The sequence below is a fragment of the Manduca sexta genome, chromosome 28 (assembly GCF_014839805.1).
Source record: "Manduca sexta isolate Smith_Timp_Sample1 chromosome 28, JHU_Msex_v1.0, whole genome shotgun sequence".
Lineage (NCBI taxonomy): Eukaryota > Metazoa > Arthropoda > Insecta > Lepidoptera > Sphingidae > Manduca > Manduca sexta.
The window spans coordinates 17,473,941-17,490,368 of NC_051142.1; the positions used below are offsets into that span (position 1 = coordinate 17,473,941).

The 16,428-nt window shown below is 37.5% G+C and overlaps 2 protein-coding genes across 2 annotated transcripts; both read left to right on the forward strand.

Annotated features, from left to right (window-relative positions):
* Positions 1–58: 58 nt before the first annotated feature.
* On the forward strand, positions 59–8,068 carry LOC115456245 (isocitrate dehydrogenase [NAD] subunit gamma, mitochondrial). Its single transcript, XM_030185229.2, has 7 exons — positions 59–384; positions 2,620–2,734; positions 4,245–4,396; positions 4,874–5,018; positions 5,516–5,658; positions 6,075–6,226; positions 6,477–8,068. The coding sequence occupies exons 1-7, from the start codon at positions 146–148 to the stop codon at positions 6,695–6,697; spliced, it is 1,167 nt and encodes a 388-aa protein (XP_030041089.2). The 5' UTR covers positions 59–145; the 3' UTR covers positions 6,698–8,068.
* Positions 8,069–8,727: 659 nt separating this feature from the next.
* On the forward strand, positions 8,728–16,219 carry LOC115456220 (CUE domain-containing protein 2). Its single transcript, XM_037444740.1, has 3 exons — positions 8,728–9,172; positions 15,595–15,726; positions 16,073–16,219. Exons 1-3 carry the CDS (start codon positions 9,007–9,009, stop codon positions 16,174–16,176), a joined length of 402 nt encoding a protein of 133 aa, XP_037300637.1. The 5' UTR covers positions 8,728–9,006; the 3' UTR covers positions 16,177–16,219.
* The last annotated feature ends 209 nt before the right edge of the window (positions 16,220–16,428 follow it).

The following is a 16,428-nucleotide window of genomic DNA, read 5'->3' on the forward strand; positions in this document are numbered from 1 at the left end:
TATATACAGCGCCATCTGTTCACAAACTTTGACGTATCAGCGCCACCTGACGGTAAAAAAACTTGCAATTCGTTGCGAATTTTCCTGTCATCCATTTCCTGTGGTTATTTAACATTTACCAGCTGTTTTTTGTCGAAAAATCGCGATGGCTGTGCGTTTATTGAGTAAATTAAGGGTTCTGCCCGAGATTCGCGGTGTGGCAAACGTAAGTTCCGCCGCTGCACCCGCCACATTGTCAGATTTCGATGTGCAGCACAAAACACCAGTTATAAGGAAACAGAAGCTGATTCCTAAGGCGCAGTATGGGGGACGTCACGCGGTTACCATGTTACCTGGTGGAGGTATCGGCCCAGAGTGCATGGGCTACGTCAGAGACATTTTCAAGTGAGTATCCTTCAGGACTTATTTGACGCAGTTGGTGTAACCTGGACTGGTGTATGCTTAAAGGCACCATTATCATCTTTCATACCCTGTTAAACTAGTTTGAAGAAGAGACTATATTTTTATGTATTACTTGTAATTATTTCCACAACTCATTAATCATCAATGAAAATACTGGTTGCATGTTTCAAGCCTACAGTGACACGTGATTTTAAAGCACTAGATTTCAAAGGTAAAAACTGGTAGTCCCCTGTAACATCTATGAAAAATATTGTTAAGGGCTTTGGATAATTTTGTTAGTTTTATAATATGACAATATTTTTTTATTCACTGACAGTATTTCATTAAAAGGAGTATGTATATTTACACTTTTTAATAATAAAGTAATTAAATTTTACCATGTTTACATTAAAAAAACAAAACTATGCTAAGTTCAAATGTAAATAAATAAAAGATCATGTGATAAGACTGGGTTCATAACTTATCGTGTCATGATATCAAAAGCATTTTTTACACATACCAGCTGATTAGTCATCTGATTAATAGGCCTTAGACACCTAGGGCCATTTGTTAGTAAAAGGACAATACACAAGCTGTATAGCCTCTCACTAGAGTGATATTCATTTTGAGTGTGGATTGTGTCCTGTTGGTGTGAGAGTTGCCATGACTATGTATTGAAGACCACATTGAAATTGCCACACATTCCTTAAGTGGTGGTTCAACACATACAAAATCAACACAAAATGTAAATATAAAGAAAAAAAGGTCTATTGTCATATCTGGCACATGCAATTCATAATATAAGTGGGTAAGATTAAACAATAAACATGTATAATTATTGCAGTCTGCTATATAATATATAATATTTAGCCATATCCTGTCTATTGACTTAGACTCATGAAGTGTAGTGCTTTCTGGAATGAGATTGTATATGGCTTCAAACAGGCCTGCATAATTCTTTTACCTGATGACTGATAATCATCTCTTATGAATAAATCGTTTGTCTATATGTCACTAATTTTCATATGCAGTGAAATCTCTATGCCATGCTTCATGCATGAGGTATTGGTGCAGTTACTTGTATCGAGGAATATGGATTTTGAGACTATGGTTTTGTTGGGCATTGGGAAATATCATTGGCCATTCATATAGAATGTGAAAAGCTGTCACTCTGATGGTTTTATGTGTGCATCATTCAAAATTATTGGTTCATTATTGTCATGACAATTGCTGAACTGATTTGGTAAACTGTTAGTAGTTTTGTTGAACATAACTTGTATTTTAGTAAATTAACACTTAGTTGCTAACTCATACAATTAACAAGATTGTCTATGTATTGTTCATAATTTGTACAGACTGCTTTTGTGGCGTTGTTGTAATTGTACACAAAACGAGTATGACTACCGCGCTGACATCCTGGGTTCGAACCCCGGGTCGGGTCGTAGAACAATAGTGACTAGGTTTTTCCATCTTAAAAATTACTTAGTCCCAGCTGAGTCAGGAAACTGGTGGTGTGATACCCCCGTGCCTTAGAAAGCACGTAAAACTGTTGGTTATGCGCCTGATCCCTTTCCGGTCATATCGGATATGCCGTTTCATCGGACTATAAGAGTGCAGGAACAGAGAGTCTATCTGAGTATTGCGATCACACTTGTGCACTATAGTATCTTCTACATACCTGACTGATCTTCGTCGAGATTGGCCGCCTTGGCCGAAATTCGGCTAGGAGAGATTCATTCAATTTGTAATATGTGATGTGATGCATGTAACTTATAACAAAACATTCCATTGACTAAGGACTGTGGCAGCCCTAAACGTCGCGTGGCCCCAGGCGGAGCCAAAAAAAGACCCCCGGTTTTCACAATTTCGTTGATAAGATCGTAAAAAGATGTTCCTTCAAGGAACCGCGTGCAGCCCTTGTTTGCGCAAGGCACATCCCAGTAACTGTGAACACTGGCAGCCCTAAACGATGCGAGACCCCGAGCGGAGCCAAAAAAAGATCCCCAGTTTTAACAGTTTTGTCTATAAGATAGTAAAAAAAGTTTCTTCAAGGCACCGCGTGTAGCTCCTGTAAGCGCGAGGCTCCGCACGTTTGCCCGGATCGTGTCCCTCTAAAGCCGCCTCTGACATTGAATCTAGAAACATTTCGTGATGAATGTTTATTCTTCGTTAAGGCAATGTTGTTCTTGGGACGTAATGTGGTTTCCATTTCGAAACTTAACAAAAATAATTTTTCAGATACATTGGCGCGCCAGTGGACTTCGAAGTAGTGGACATCGACCCCACGGTGGACAACGATGACGACGTGCAGTACGCCATCACAACCATCAAGAGGAACGGTGTTGGACTTAAGGTAAGTGTGTCTCCTTACCTTATTTGCTAGTAGAATGTTTTACTATAACTTATACAATAGACCAGGGTTTCTCAAACTTTTGGCCCCACGCACCGCTATAAAAGCTTCCAGATGACAGCGAACCCCTTAATTAACTAACGAAATGACAATCCCCCTCCCCCGAGAAAATAAATTGATGCGCGCGCGTCACCGTGTGTGCCGCACATGCCTGCTAGTGTGTAATCTTGTCGCGAACCCTCTACCGTCTAATGACGAACCTCTAGGGATTCGCGTATCCCACTTTGAGAAACCCTGCAATAGACCATTCGAACACGCCAAGAATTTGATAATGGTCGCCAGGAAATGGGCGCCACAATAACTAATGGCTCCCATACATGCTACGGTCCATCGGAAAGGTCCACCGGTGTAGGTATGCCTGCGCCGGTGGACCGAAATGTGTGTGGGAATAGATCTGTGCAGATTTTTAAGCCTGTGCAGGCGACCGGCGCAGGATCGAAAATCAATTCTTTCAATTGACACCTGCGCAGGCGTACCTGCACAGATGACCTCTCCGGTAGACCGTAGCGTGTATGGCTTAAATAAGCCGGTCCTGAACGAGATCTTGCGGTTATATTATATATTTTTACATAAACAAATAAAACCCACAATTCCTGCCAAAAACGGGTGGATGGCCAATTGAAAGTTCAGGCAAGTAAACAGAAACAATTCTTTCGTACAGAATTAAGGATTTTATGCGTTGTAATTGCGTGTCCTCATTGTGACGTGGCCAGCTGCACCACCGATCTCCTGATATGTTTTCGCAGTTTATTTTTGCGCGTGGGAGGAAACTGAATTGAAACTCTGGAGATCAACCATAATAAAGGACTATATTTACACCGGAAGGACTACATTTACGGCCGATTTCAACAAAAGATACCAATCTTCGATCTGATCCGAATTGGAAACAAATAAATATAAGGCATCTGGAAGCATAACACTGTTTGGTCGTAAAATTGGCGCAATAAATTCAGCCTTGAATACTAAACTTGGTAAATGAACACCTATTACGTTATAAAATACGAGCATGACAAAGCGCTCCATTGCACCTGGTAAGTGGAGTAGCATCGAGATAGATAGAGATCGAGCTTCTAGCCCCAACCAGAAAACGTAAATATGGCCGCCTGTTCAAAGGATTACACGGCTCATTCCGTGGGCATGTGGCGAGATCCACACTTTGAGTACGGTGGTCGCTATCTGGACGGATACAATTAATATCTAATATGTTGGTTTAGCGGTAAAAGAACCCATCTGGAAGTATTATAAATTTATTGTAACCCTGTAGTTAATACACACACAGCGTTATAAACACATAGTGAAGATAAGGTGTCCAGTTACACATCTGCCTACTCTTTCGAGGATAAATGCGTGATGTTTGTCTGTGTGTTTTAATTATTTTAAAATAGTCTTATTGGTAGATTTTTATACGAGAAGTATTTTGTATTCGAGACTGTTATAAAATGTTTTTTTCCAGGGTAACATCGAGACGAAAAGCGAAGCGGCGTATGTGACGTCACGCAACGTGGCGCTCCGCAACGAGCTGGACATGTACGCTTACGTGCTCAACTGCAAGTCGTATCCCGGCGTCGAAACGAGGCACAAAGACATCGACATTGTGATTATCAGGTAAATTGTCTCAACGAGTAATGCACAACAGGACGAACGAGTAAAGTTTCGGTTATGGTATTGTTAGGGTGCCTCCAAGTCTGATGAATGTGCTGCGAATGCGCGTTATGCTAAAAGCTCGCGATCTGTGAGTTATGACAGGTTTGTAAAGAGTAAACTGAGCCTTAGTCATTAATTCTGGGTTATATTCTCAGTTCAGGCCACATGTGTTTGTTTTTCTGACACTATTATCCTGGCATTACATTCTCCAGTGAACGATGGAGACACATAGGTGATCGCGTGTAAATATTAATCTAAATGGTTTCAACATAATAAATTATACAACATAAATCTTGTAAATGTATCGCAGACACCACTTTTAAATAGTATGATGGTAGGTAAATACCCCACTTTCAAATAGTATCATGGTAGGTAAATACCCCTCTTTCAAATAGTATGGTGGTATGTAAATACCTACAATATAAACATAATTTGCAGACAAAACACAGAAGGCGAGTACGCCATGTTGGAGCATGAGTCTGTGAACGGTGTAATCGAGTCGATGAAGGTGGTGACGGCGAGCAACTCGGAGCGCGTCGCCAGGTTCGCCTTCGAGTTCGCCAAGAGGAACGGCAGGAAGAAGGTATGTGTCCCTTGTACTGGCAATGGCTGGGATTATTAAATTCTAGAACTTTCCTTAAGCAACATTTAGGTGTTTACTGAAGTACAAGTGAAATAAAAGCATGGTTAATTTATGAGCGTTTTTGTACAAAACATGCATGCATACGATTAGATACGTTTTTCTATTAACTTCAAATTGCACCATTTAAAGGGTAAAGGAATATAGAGGTGATTCTTGTTCCCCCTACTTGAAGGTTTTATTGAAAGTTGTAAAGACACTGCTACTATGTTTATTTCTAAAGCAACATTATATTTTGACTACACTGTCTTCCCTGTGATTGGCGTGGCGTCACGACCAGAACCCGCAGTTTCCCCAGTCCTGGTACTCTGCCACTTGTAATCCTAAGTTCTTGGTATTTTTACTATGGTTTATTGACAGGCATTTACCATCTTACAACCAGCCCATCTCCATTTAGTTGTGAGGAAACATAACAATATACAATACTTTACTGTTTCCAGGTAACTACTGTCCACAAAGCCAACATAATGAAGCTATCTGACGGCTTGTTCTTGGAGACGTCGCGCAGACTCGCCAAGGAGTACCCCGACATCGAACACAATGATATGATCATCGACAACTGTTGCATGCAGCTTGTTGCCAAGTGAGTGATGATTTGTAATAATACTTGTATTGGCTTGTGGCTTTACATGAGTAAAAATCTTTCCGGATATTATTATTTTTTGTATTTTAATTTCTTATCTTTTTATTTCTATGTCTAACATTCCCGTAAAATAAAATAATAATAAAAAAAAATGTAGAATAAAATTAGGGGTAAAGGAAATGTTGGCACTTCCATACATGTATTGTTAGTCAAAGTATTCCTACCGCCGTTAACACATTTAATAAAAGAAGAATAATGGATTTCGACCTTAATGACATGGAATAAGGACTGGGAAAGGAAAACGAGTGTTTAAGATCACCAACCGTATGAATCAAGTTTCCAGTTATACAAAAACATCACTGATTCCATTTATACAATTCCAATATAACATAACTAATCCGTTCTCATCGTTGCAGACCTCACCAGTTCGACGTGATGCTGATGACGAACCTGTACGGTTCGATCGTGTCGAACGTGGTGTGCGGCATCCTGGGCGGCGCCGGGCTGCTCTCCGGCAGGAACTACGGCGACCACTACGCTGTGTTCGAGCCCGGCACCAGGAACACTGGTGAGGACTGAGGAGTGACAATTATACAGTGTCATTTTGACATTACGTTACTAAATGAAACCACATATTTATCTTCTTGAAATTATGGTTAAAACGAAGCAAAATCGATTCTGTATTATACTTTAAAGTATGCAGGCATTGGGTCAATAGGCAAGTGAAACCAATATAACTGTTCCAACCATCTCCCGCACCGATAGCGCCAATGCATTCTCTATAAAAAAGAAAGTTAATATATTTTTATTCCATCCAGGTACGGCCATAGCCGGCAAGAACGTCGCCAACCCGATCGCCATGATCAACGCCTCGGTCGACATGCTGGAGCACCTCGGACACCACTTCCACGCGGACCTGCTTCGCCGCGCCATAGACAAGACGGTCAACGTAGACCGCGTGCTGACCCCTGATGTTGGCGGCACTGCGTCCTCCACGGAGGTTGTCGATAATATCATCAACAATATCGGCAGGTGTTAGGTTGACGGAATAAAGCGCAGGGGAGGGGGATAGATGAATGTAGATAACTTTTGTTGCTTTGCGTCTAGGTAATCGCATGATCAGGCATACCTATTTTAGTGTTAAATAAAAATATTTCCAAATTTCGATTTGTACCAAGGTATTATTTGCAAGTAGGTCTAGCAGCCGTTTTTAATAAACGATTCCAATCTCAATCTCCAATCCGATACCGAGAATGAAACAATCAAAATAAGTTACTTGCAAGTATGTCAAAAATAGTTTGTTCTGATTGGTCTATTTTTGAGATATATCAAATAAGCGATTGGGATCGTTTATATAATGGCGGTAAGAGATATGTTTATGTATTTTCTCTCCCCTGTATCCTAGAAGTGGATCGCCCAAAATGCGATACCTATAAATACACTCTGAATATGTCGGCGATTATCGATATAATTGTTGCCATATTTATAATCGAATGATCTGTGACATTAACAAACAATGGACGAATAAATAAACAAAAAATATAATATTAGTGCCACCTATGAATGCCAAATATTGATATTTAATTTATATAGCTTTCAATTCATATTCATAACAATTAATTCGAGACATTTTAATCATCGATACTTAATCATTTTATATGGATAATCGCTTACATTTAAAATATTGCGCTTTTTCATCCAGTGCCAGTAAACGACGAAATCCAAGTGAAAGAAGTTAAAAATTATTTCACTGGGAATTCGTCTTAGTAAATTTTGTAAAAAAAGTAAAGAAACGAGCAACAATAATTAGGAAAAACATGTGACCTTTATTATAAAATAAGCACAAATTGTTTGTAATACTGATCAAATCATAGATAATTTATTAAATTATTGATCTGTGGGTAAAGCCAAAATTTTTGTTCCTTATGCAGTATTAAAACAATATTAATTTTGGTTTACAATTATGGCTATCTATAAAATTACGTTTACTTTAATATCCGGCTTTTTTATGAACTCTCTAATAATAGTGAAGATCTTATTAACGTATTAAATATAATTTCAATGTAATACTGATTTCAGAATGTTTTGGAGAAGGAAGAGAAGGGACTTTGTGATTTATGTTTTACAGTATATCGTTACTTTTTATCACATACAAAAAAATAGGAATATTAAGTGACAAAATGACTTGAGTGAATTTGTACAACTTTTTATAATACATAATTTGGCAGTTTACAAGACTGTACGAATGGAGGCCTTTGCCTATCTGGTAAAATAAAATAATGAAAATCTCTGCTCTCTCTTCTCGATGTTCAAACTAAATGTGATCAAATTGTTCATATTTACAAGTTAAGTATTACCATGTAGTTGTAGTATTTATTTTGTGATGTTGTTGATTAAATCGCCGTTGTTATATTGGTCTTTTATTGTGATACCCATAAAATGTATTCAAAATACGAAGGTATATTTATAGTAACAAATTGGAAAATAAGCCAGGGCGACACTTGATGGTAATTGAACGGAATCACGACATATGAAAGAAAGAGCATAGTAAATGCTCTACTACCTAATAAGGCACCCCTCCGGGTTACTTCTGAGGGAGAGGAAAGAGTTCACTTTCAGCAGTAATAATTACGCACATTTAAATCACAATTAGCGTTATGAGTTTGGTTTCGCTAACTGTGTGGTGGCCAGTGGTAGTTAGATAACATATTTTGCCAAGTTTTCCAATTAGAGACAATTTAGAACCGTATAATTTAAAACAATTAAATGATATTAGGGGAATTCCAAATTTTAGAGGTATAAAAATTCTCACAATGTTATACCAGATGTCACTATATATATTTCATTTTAAATTCCCCGCTCTTTTACGTTTCAGAAACAGAAAATGTAGAAGTTATGCTAAGGACAATATTAAAATCCGTGCATTGTTTATATTACATTTATAGTTAATAGATTTAAAAACAAAACATCCGTCTCAGAACAGATACATGTTTTTCATTTTTAAAATCGAGATATTCAGTTGCTTATCGACTTAAAAGAACCTGTGGCTGAATATACTAAAACTTGTGCCTCACACAAAACAACAAAAAGTTGTTTATAAAAAAAAACTTCGATTGTATTGATTTTCGCCTCTCGATTCCCAGTTTTTCAGTGAAAAATTCTATAAATATTTTCTGGAACCCAGATTTGACTGGAAAAATTGCGGGGACCATACTCCGCTCGTGTGAGAGTAGTTAAATTAATTTTAAAACACATTTTTCACGCTGTGTGACCATCCATAACGGGTTCGCCAGTTAACGCTCGGTTTTACGCCTGTTTTTGAGTTAAAATACGGTGTTTCTTGCCAAAATGAGCGCTATTGCTCAGCAGGAATCTCTTGTTAAAGAGAGTTTATTTCAATTTATCACTAAAAACGTCCCGTCTGCCGATTTAAGCGTAATCGACGAAATTGTTCTTTCCTACGTTATTTCTATTTTGGAAGAGGCGTCCCAGGATCCCTGTTTCGATGTTGAAGGTAAAAATATTTAATTAATATGCTTATATTCAGTCAATCAGTTTGGTATTCAGATATATTGCATAAACATTTAAAAATATAAAATAATAACTGGCCAAAAAATGACATAATTTCGATTGTTTTTTGTTTTGCGTCTTTGTTAAATTGTTTGTAATTCTTTTGAATCCCTTAAAATTAGGAAGCTTCATCCATACATTCAATTTCTTGTACAATGAATTCCAGTGGTAAACCCTTTGATTACATGCATTTTTTCATCTTTAAGGACATGTTATCATACATCCTTCATTATTTAAATTACCAATTCATTGCCTCCTATCTCACATCTTTTTCATAGCCGAATTTCCAAGTGAGAAATCTATTTGCCGTTTTCCCTTTTAATTTCATATTATGTTCTAATTTGACTCATTATAAATTAATAATATAAATTTTGGTATAATTTATATTTTAATGTAGGTAATGCTAGCATTTCTTAATTAAAATTTCACACAAAATAAATTCAGTTTTTATTAAACTGAATATTTAAAATATATGGTAGAGATAAATATAACATGTAGTTAAGTCAAAATATAAATTTATTTTACTTGTTTACTGTAATACAAAACAAAATATGTATTTCTTTTAAGTGCTTAAAAATAAATACCAAATCCGACTTCAATATTTATATTTCTTATCACTTGAAATTACCCTGGTCAGGGCCAGGGGATTTCCTACTCAAACTCATCACCTTGCATCTAGCATCCTCTGGAATAATGCTATTAAGACACATTGTGTCTCGTTCAGTGACTTTCAAATCTGATTTGTATATTCTTTTTTTTTAACTTATAATAAATTAAGTGGTTGTTTATGCAATGAGTCCAATGAATAAGGAAATATTTATGTATATTCAATATGGATAATTCTACACATTTTATATAAACAAATGAACTATCTACATTGCATGTTTTCACATAGTTTTGTTATTACATTATCATTGTCCTGTATCAAAAGTCAAAGTGAGCGATTGGTTGCCAATGTGTTGTTTTATTAAAGTTTGGTATTTTATAATTTAAATTGCATTCTATATATCTCTGAAGGGGTAGGCAGAGGTACATCTGGTGCACCCACTTTACACCGCATCCTGTCCTATGATGTGATAGAGAGTGAATTATTTGAGTATTTTGAGTTCTTGACATAATATGATAAGTGAATTTATGAACACCTATAGACATAGGTGTTGTGTCATAGTTTCTGAAATTTTCTTCAAACTGGAATACAACAGTTTTTGCACACTGCTAGTAAACAGACAGATAAAGCAGGATAATAATATCCCACATGAATGTTTGTATAATAGAGTTATATTTTAGTAAGGTTTTAATATTTTGCACTTGCGAATGTTTCTGTGTAGCTTTGTTCTACTAAGATGATCAATTCCATTAGTGGGTGAAGTGACCTCTCCATCATCATTGAATCAGTAAATCTCAGGGTCATAATTTAAGTGTAGGTGTGCACTGAATTTGCTCCATCTAGTCTTTAATAATAAGGTTAATATGTTAATATGCATGGTGTTGGGCTAACTGCGAGACATAGAGTCCATACATACAAAGTTTAAAACGAGCCGACAACCTTTCAAACGCAAGAAAAACGCGCAGTAGACGCGCTGCAGTCGATGTACCTTGCATATTAGTGCACATTGGTTGTGAACTCGCAGAGAAGTCGTGCATCAAACCAGGCGTATTACGCTCGTTTACCAAACAAAGTGAGTATAGGCCCTTTGTTTGGCTATCAGTGGTCCCATACAGTGTACTTTTGTACATTCCATAACATAGCACCGTCAGCGCGCGCAACAGAAACGCGCGGCGCACGCACCGTAGTCGTAATGTGGGTAGATCCTTAATGTAATTTATTAAGGCGTTATTCAGAGTTACCGGTCTGTGAAGATAACGGGAGAAAAATAATCATGACATCGCAAAATATAGTATCGAAGCCATTTTCATAATTTTTTACGGATAGGGGTTCTGTCGGACACCGAACAATTGCGAATTTTTAATTATTGTAATTGACTTAGCCGGCCTCGGGTTACCTAAGCCGCCCTCTAACTTCCCCTGGCCATAGAGCCAGGGTAATTGTCTGAAAATTGTGACGTCTCTGTAGTACCTTCTGGCCGGCCGTTTATATTGAGTGAATGTAGTTTCAATGTTGTGCATTGTTTCACCTACTCGTTCCCCTTCGTATTTATATTAAGAAGGGCACCCAGCCCTCCGACGGGATGTAAACTATTATTATATTAAGTTTCATTTAAATCTATTGGTGTGTATACAGAAATTTAACTAGATGTTACTCACAGCTTCGCGCGAGTGGAAGGCGTTTACCGGAATAAACAAAAACATTATTTATTTCTATGGGAAGAATTACTTTTAATATGATAATCTAAGACATCGTTTGTGGTGCCATATTGCATCCAAGCTACCTCAGTGATTTCTACGCTTCTAACAAGTATCTAAACATTTCTTACCTTCGCATACATAATATTAGTAATATGGTGTAATAATTGCAATTGTTTAGTAAATATTATTGTTAGATGATACAATATTCTATATTCTAACAATGAAACACGTCCAGGGAAAATCCCAGTGATACGTAAGGGTTTCGAGAGAAATCAGTTTATATATTTATTAGTTTCATTGGCAAAGCGATTTCAACAAGTGACTAACTGAGATGACGAACCAATTTCGATTTAATGCATGTATGCGTCATAAAAACTATTGATACTTGATTCGCGCGATATATTTCAAAAAGCTACGAATATTTTCACAGATAAAAAATTCCTTTTCTATAAATAACAATGTGAAAGGGATATCTGTTTTGTTTATTTGAAATGAGGCTTATATTATCATTGTTCGAAAGGTTTCACCGTGATATCGTCAGCATTAGTACATTGAATTAAGTCTACGTTTCAAACCATGGGATTCGAAATTTCAGTCATTTAATGACCGGGCTTCTATCATACGAACGATTTTACGTGGTGCAGCCTCGCAGTAACTTGTAGCAACAGTTTTTATTTACAGAATCGTTCGATTCGACCTGAAGAATAATCTCAAATATATTTGTTTGTTGTTGCGTTTCGTGCGATCAGTAAGATTGTAAAAATATATAAAACCTAACATAGTTATCACATTTTTAAAAAGGAAAAGCTATGACACTATATAAAGTCAGCTAAAAGCAATTCCCTATTATATAAAACCGAATATAGCTAAAATATTTTTAAAAAGGACAAGCTACAACACTATGTAGTCAGCCTCAAACTTTAACATAAGCGATTAAATACCAAACGTTTAATTACTAAGCAATATGATCTGTCTGTAAACGTATACATTTATTTGGGTCTGTACGTAACAAAAACGACAAAGGAATTCCAAATCCCGTGAAAATCCAACCTCAAACCAGTTACGTCTACATTTAGGTCAAAACTAACTCCATTCGAGACAATGCCGCGCTCACCTTGTGATTTACAACACAAAAGACTTGTCCCTCGACAGAGCGTCGAGATGAACACTCGTGTTGAGATACGGGTATTTTTGGATAAGATTTTTAGCTTCATATTGGCTTGATATGATGACAAATTCTGATGTTAGAGTTGTAGTTTTAGAACAGTAATTTCGGTAATTACGAATTAATTTCTGAGAATTCCACTGCTAATGAGCCGTTATGTCACTTCACATGGCTAGAAATATTTTAGACCGATGCGGATTTTGGATGAGATGAGATTGCGATGGTGGTAATAGGTAGGTATAGCTATAATAAATATAAAAATAATTATATTAGTCCTGTATTATATACTGTCTCTGGGCGCGAGCCTCCTCTACTACTAAGAGGGATTAGTCTTAGTCTACCACGCTGACCTAGTGCGGATTGGTAGACTTCACACACCCTATAGAGAATTTCTCTGGTATGCAGGTTTTCTCACATTTTTCTTCACTATTAAAGCAAGCGATAATTTACAAAGAATACACACATTATTTTAGAAAAGTCGGACGTGTTGCCCTTCGGTTTTGGACCTGCGGACTTTCGTTTTGGCAGTCCGTTTCACGACCACCTAGGCTATCGCCGCGTAATAATAAAAATACTCTATTGTTAAGATACTGACTACTAAAATACCTTTTTATGCCGTGGACATCAACTACGGAATACTTTACACCTTTAGCTTTTGCTCGCGGCTTCGCTCGCGTGAAGGAGTTTTCCGGGATAAACATTTTTTTCCGAGTTACTTGGTATGAATTATTATGACCAAATTACACAAAATCATTATAAGTTATAGCCTATGTGTTATTCTGACGAATAACCAATATTACAGTAAAGTTCCATCCAAATCCGTTCAGTAGCTTTTTCGTGAAAGAAGAACAAACATACATACATAAATCCATCCTCACAAACTTTAGCCTTTATTGTAGGATAGTTGTCGATGAAGACCACAATAAAATCCATTAACCTTATAAAAAGCAGGGAATGGATGTCGGATACACAAACAATTTTGTTTTATACTCTGGAGATCAGAATATAAGATTATCTCGAAGGCCTAGGAAACTAGGTCACTCCCGGGCTGTTAATAAAATGCAATGGTTATTTAATAAAGCTGGTTTATATTCAGCTTTTAAGGTCCTTTAGCGTAGTTTAAAGTGTGAGCTTTACATTATTTTGTATATGTAAGTTGTTGCTAGTCTTTGCTACTGTTTGTTAGTAATTGTGGCACATATCTTATGACAATATTAGGCATGTGGCTAGCGACTGGCTTGTGAATATATAAAAAAAAAACACGCATACCCACGCATTTTATCCTCGAACGGATAGGCAGCGGTGCAACTCGTGCACCCACTCCTCGCTGTGTGTATTCCGTCCCATGATGTGATAGGGTCGAGTCTATCGCCATATCAAATTCCAGACTAAGTGAAAAACGAATTGTATTCAATAACCTTTCAGAACATAACATACCATAACTTAACGTATAAAACTCAATATGTTATGTTTGTCGATTTTATCATAATATTTAATACCCAATGACAAGAACCGTAGTATAAGTGAAATAAATTACACAAATTTGGATGCTGGTGTAATCTATGGTATAAGGCTCAAGACTGAATGAACTAATCGCTTTCCATAGAGATAAATGATCCAGATTATGTGCATAATCTTTAATTAGCTTTAAGAACTAATATTTATGAAAAACAAAATTCTATGTACTTAATTAAACTGCCGCCAAAAATAATTAAAAACAAAAAAAAATAGTTTAACATTACCTATACAAGTAAACAACATGGAGTCGTGCTGAATTAAAATTGCTAGCTAAGCTAGGTAAATACACGAACAAAAAAATACAAATCGAATTGAGAACCTCCTCCTTTCTTGAAGGCTTTTGAAAAATAGGCTGACGTCGCTTCGGTCTCGTGGCATTATGATCGAATAAACATGTGAAGGTCGTTGAAAAGTGGAATAATTTTCATGAATCGGTTTGATGGCGTAGTATCTTAGCACTAGAGACATTCCCGCGCTCACACCTACGCAGTGGCACGCATTTTACGAAAACGAGCAGTGAAGCTTGGCGAGTCTCAGGGAAAACTAATTTGTCCTTATCCCGCAACGAAATTAGTCAAATAGAAAGTTAGGGAGGAGTTGGAAAATGTCCAATTTCCTCCATAGCAAAGCGGGACACAAAATCACTGGCATGTTGGTAAGGCGGATAGATTCTTTTACTGAATACCTATGAAGCCACAGCTTGAAGGTTAAAACCATCACGGCTCGAACCCAGTTTGCCAACTCTTTTCTTCGTCGCACCATCAAGCTTTGTAATAGTTTACCTGGGCGCGTGTTCTCTCCTTACTATAATCTTGGATCCTTCCGCCGTAGCGTGAAGAAGAATCTTATCAGGCCGGCATGATTGTGTCGAATGGCATGAGATAGCCATCTGTTGGCATTCGATACTTTATCTAGACGGCATATCGCTTCCCATCAGGTGCAGTGCAGTCACTTTGCAAAAAGGAGTAAGAACCACGCTTAACCATAAGCCGTGGCGACAGCATAACTTTACGCAATAAATTGCATGTCACTAGTGGCACAGGCTTGTAACCTTCAAATATCGAATTTAGTTTTACGGTGTTCAGTGATTACCAGTACAATTCCCTTCAAAAAAGACCATGACTGCTTGTACTACTACTTGCTGAAACATAGGACTTTGCGGTTGTAAATATACAGCTAGGCACAGTAAAGGAGCGTCACACGCACACTCACACGCCTTGTATCCCCGAAGGGTAGGCAATGCACCCTCTTTGCCATGTCTATTCTATCCCATGATATGATGGGGACAAACCCTGTCTATTTATTGTATCAACATTTTATTTCTGAAAACAAGAAGCCTGTTGCAACTGCTTGACTTGATGAAACTGTTGTTGCAGGGTTCATCGAGATGATGGCGGCATACGTCCCTGAGTTTGCCCGTATCGACCCTGGACAAGTCTGTTCCTGGGTTTTGGAGTTGGAAGCTGAATGCTCCCGCCGCGAGGACACCGACTCCATCTCCAACCATGGTAAGTGTGATACGGGATCGAGGTGTCTGGAAATCCTGGCTTAGTTAGTAGTTTCAAACTCAGTCGTTAAATGTCGAGTAAGCCTGATCGAGATGATCTTTCAATCGTTGACGGATGTGACCTTCCTCGTTAATTGTCATTATGGAACTCTGTTCTTACCATTAACTCGTGTACAGTTTTTTTTTTATTTCTTTTCCCTGGCCGTGACAGAGTAAAAAACGTCTTAAATCTCATATTGTCCCTTGTTAAGTATTAGTTTTGGAGGTGGTCATTAAACAAAAAGAAAAAAAATAAACAAATAAAAAAATGCCACATAAAAAATACTCTATATTCTGTTTCGTTCTAGATGATTCTGCTAGCAGCGATAAGATCAGCCTGACGCTGCAGAGCCTGAGTGACATGCTGCCGCCCGTTACCAAGGCTAGCCGGTTAGTTCTAATAACACATTAATCAATAATTCAAAGGTTATTGTGGTACGGAGAGAAAAGAGAATATCCCTGTCTCTGTCGCACGCCTGCGCTATAACGACGGTGACGTCAAAGTGCGAATCGTGCAACCTACAATGATACGCAATTTGATATACCATCCTTCAGATTGGAAAATCTTGTTTGTAAATTGTAACAATTTCGTTGTGCTATTAAATGAGTTCTACCATCCTACTTCAAGCATGAATATCTCATTATAGTAGGAATGGAGAAGCCC

Coding starts and splice junctions, on each gene's coding strand:
- LOC115456245 (XM_030185229.2), top strand. CDS start 146: ATGGCTGTGCGTTTATTGAGTAAATTAAGGGTTCTGCCCGAGATTCGC. Junction 385..2,619: donor TACGTCAGAGACATTTTCAA/GTGAGTATCCTT, acceptor ATAATTTTTCAG/ATACATTGGCGCGCCAGTGG. Junction 2,735..4,244: donor GGAACGGTGTTGGACTTAAG/GTAAGTGTGTCT, acceptor GTTTTTTTCCAG/GGTAACATCGAGACGAAAAG.
- LOC115456220 (XM_037444740.1), top strand. CDS start 9,007: ATGAGCGCTATTGCTCAGCAGGAATCTCTTGTTAAAGAGAGTTTATTT. Junction 9,173..15,594: donor TCCCTGTTTCGATGTTGAAG/GTAAAAATATTT, acceptor CTGTTGTTGCAG/GGTTCATCGAGATGATGGCG. Junction 15,727..16,072: donor CGACTCCATCTCCAACCATG/GTAAGTGTGATA, acceptor GTTTCGTTCTAG/ATGATTCTGCTAGCAGCGAT.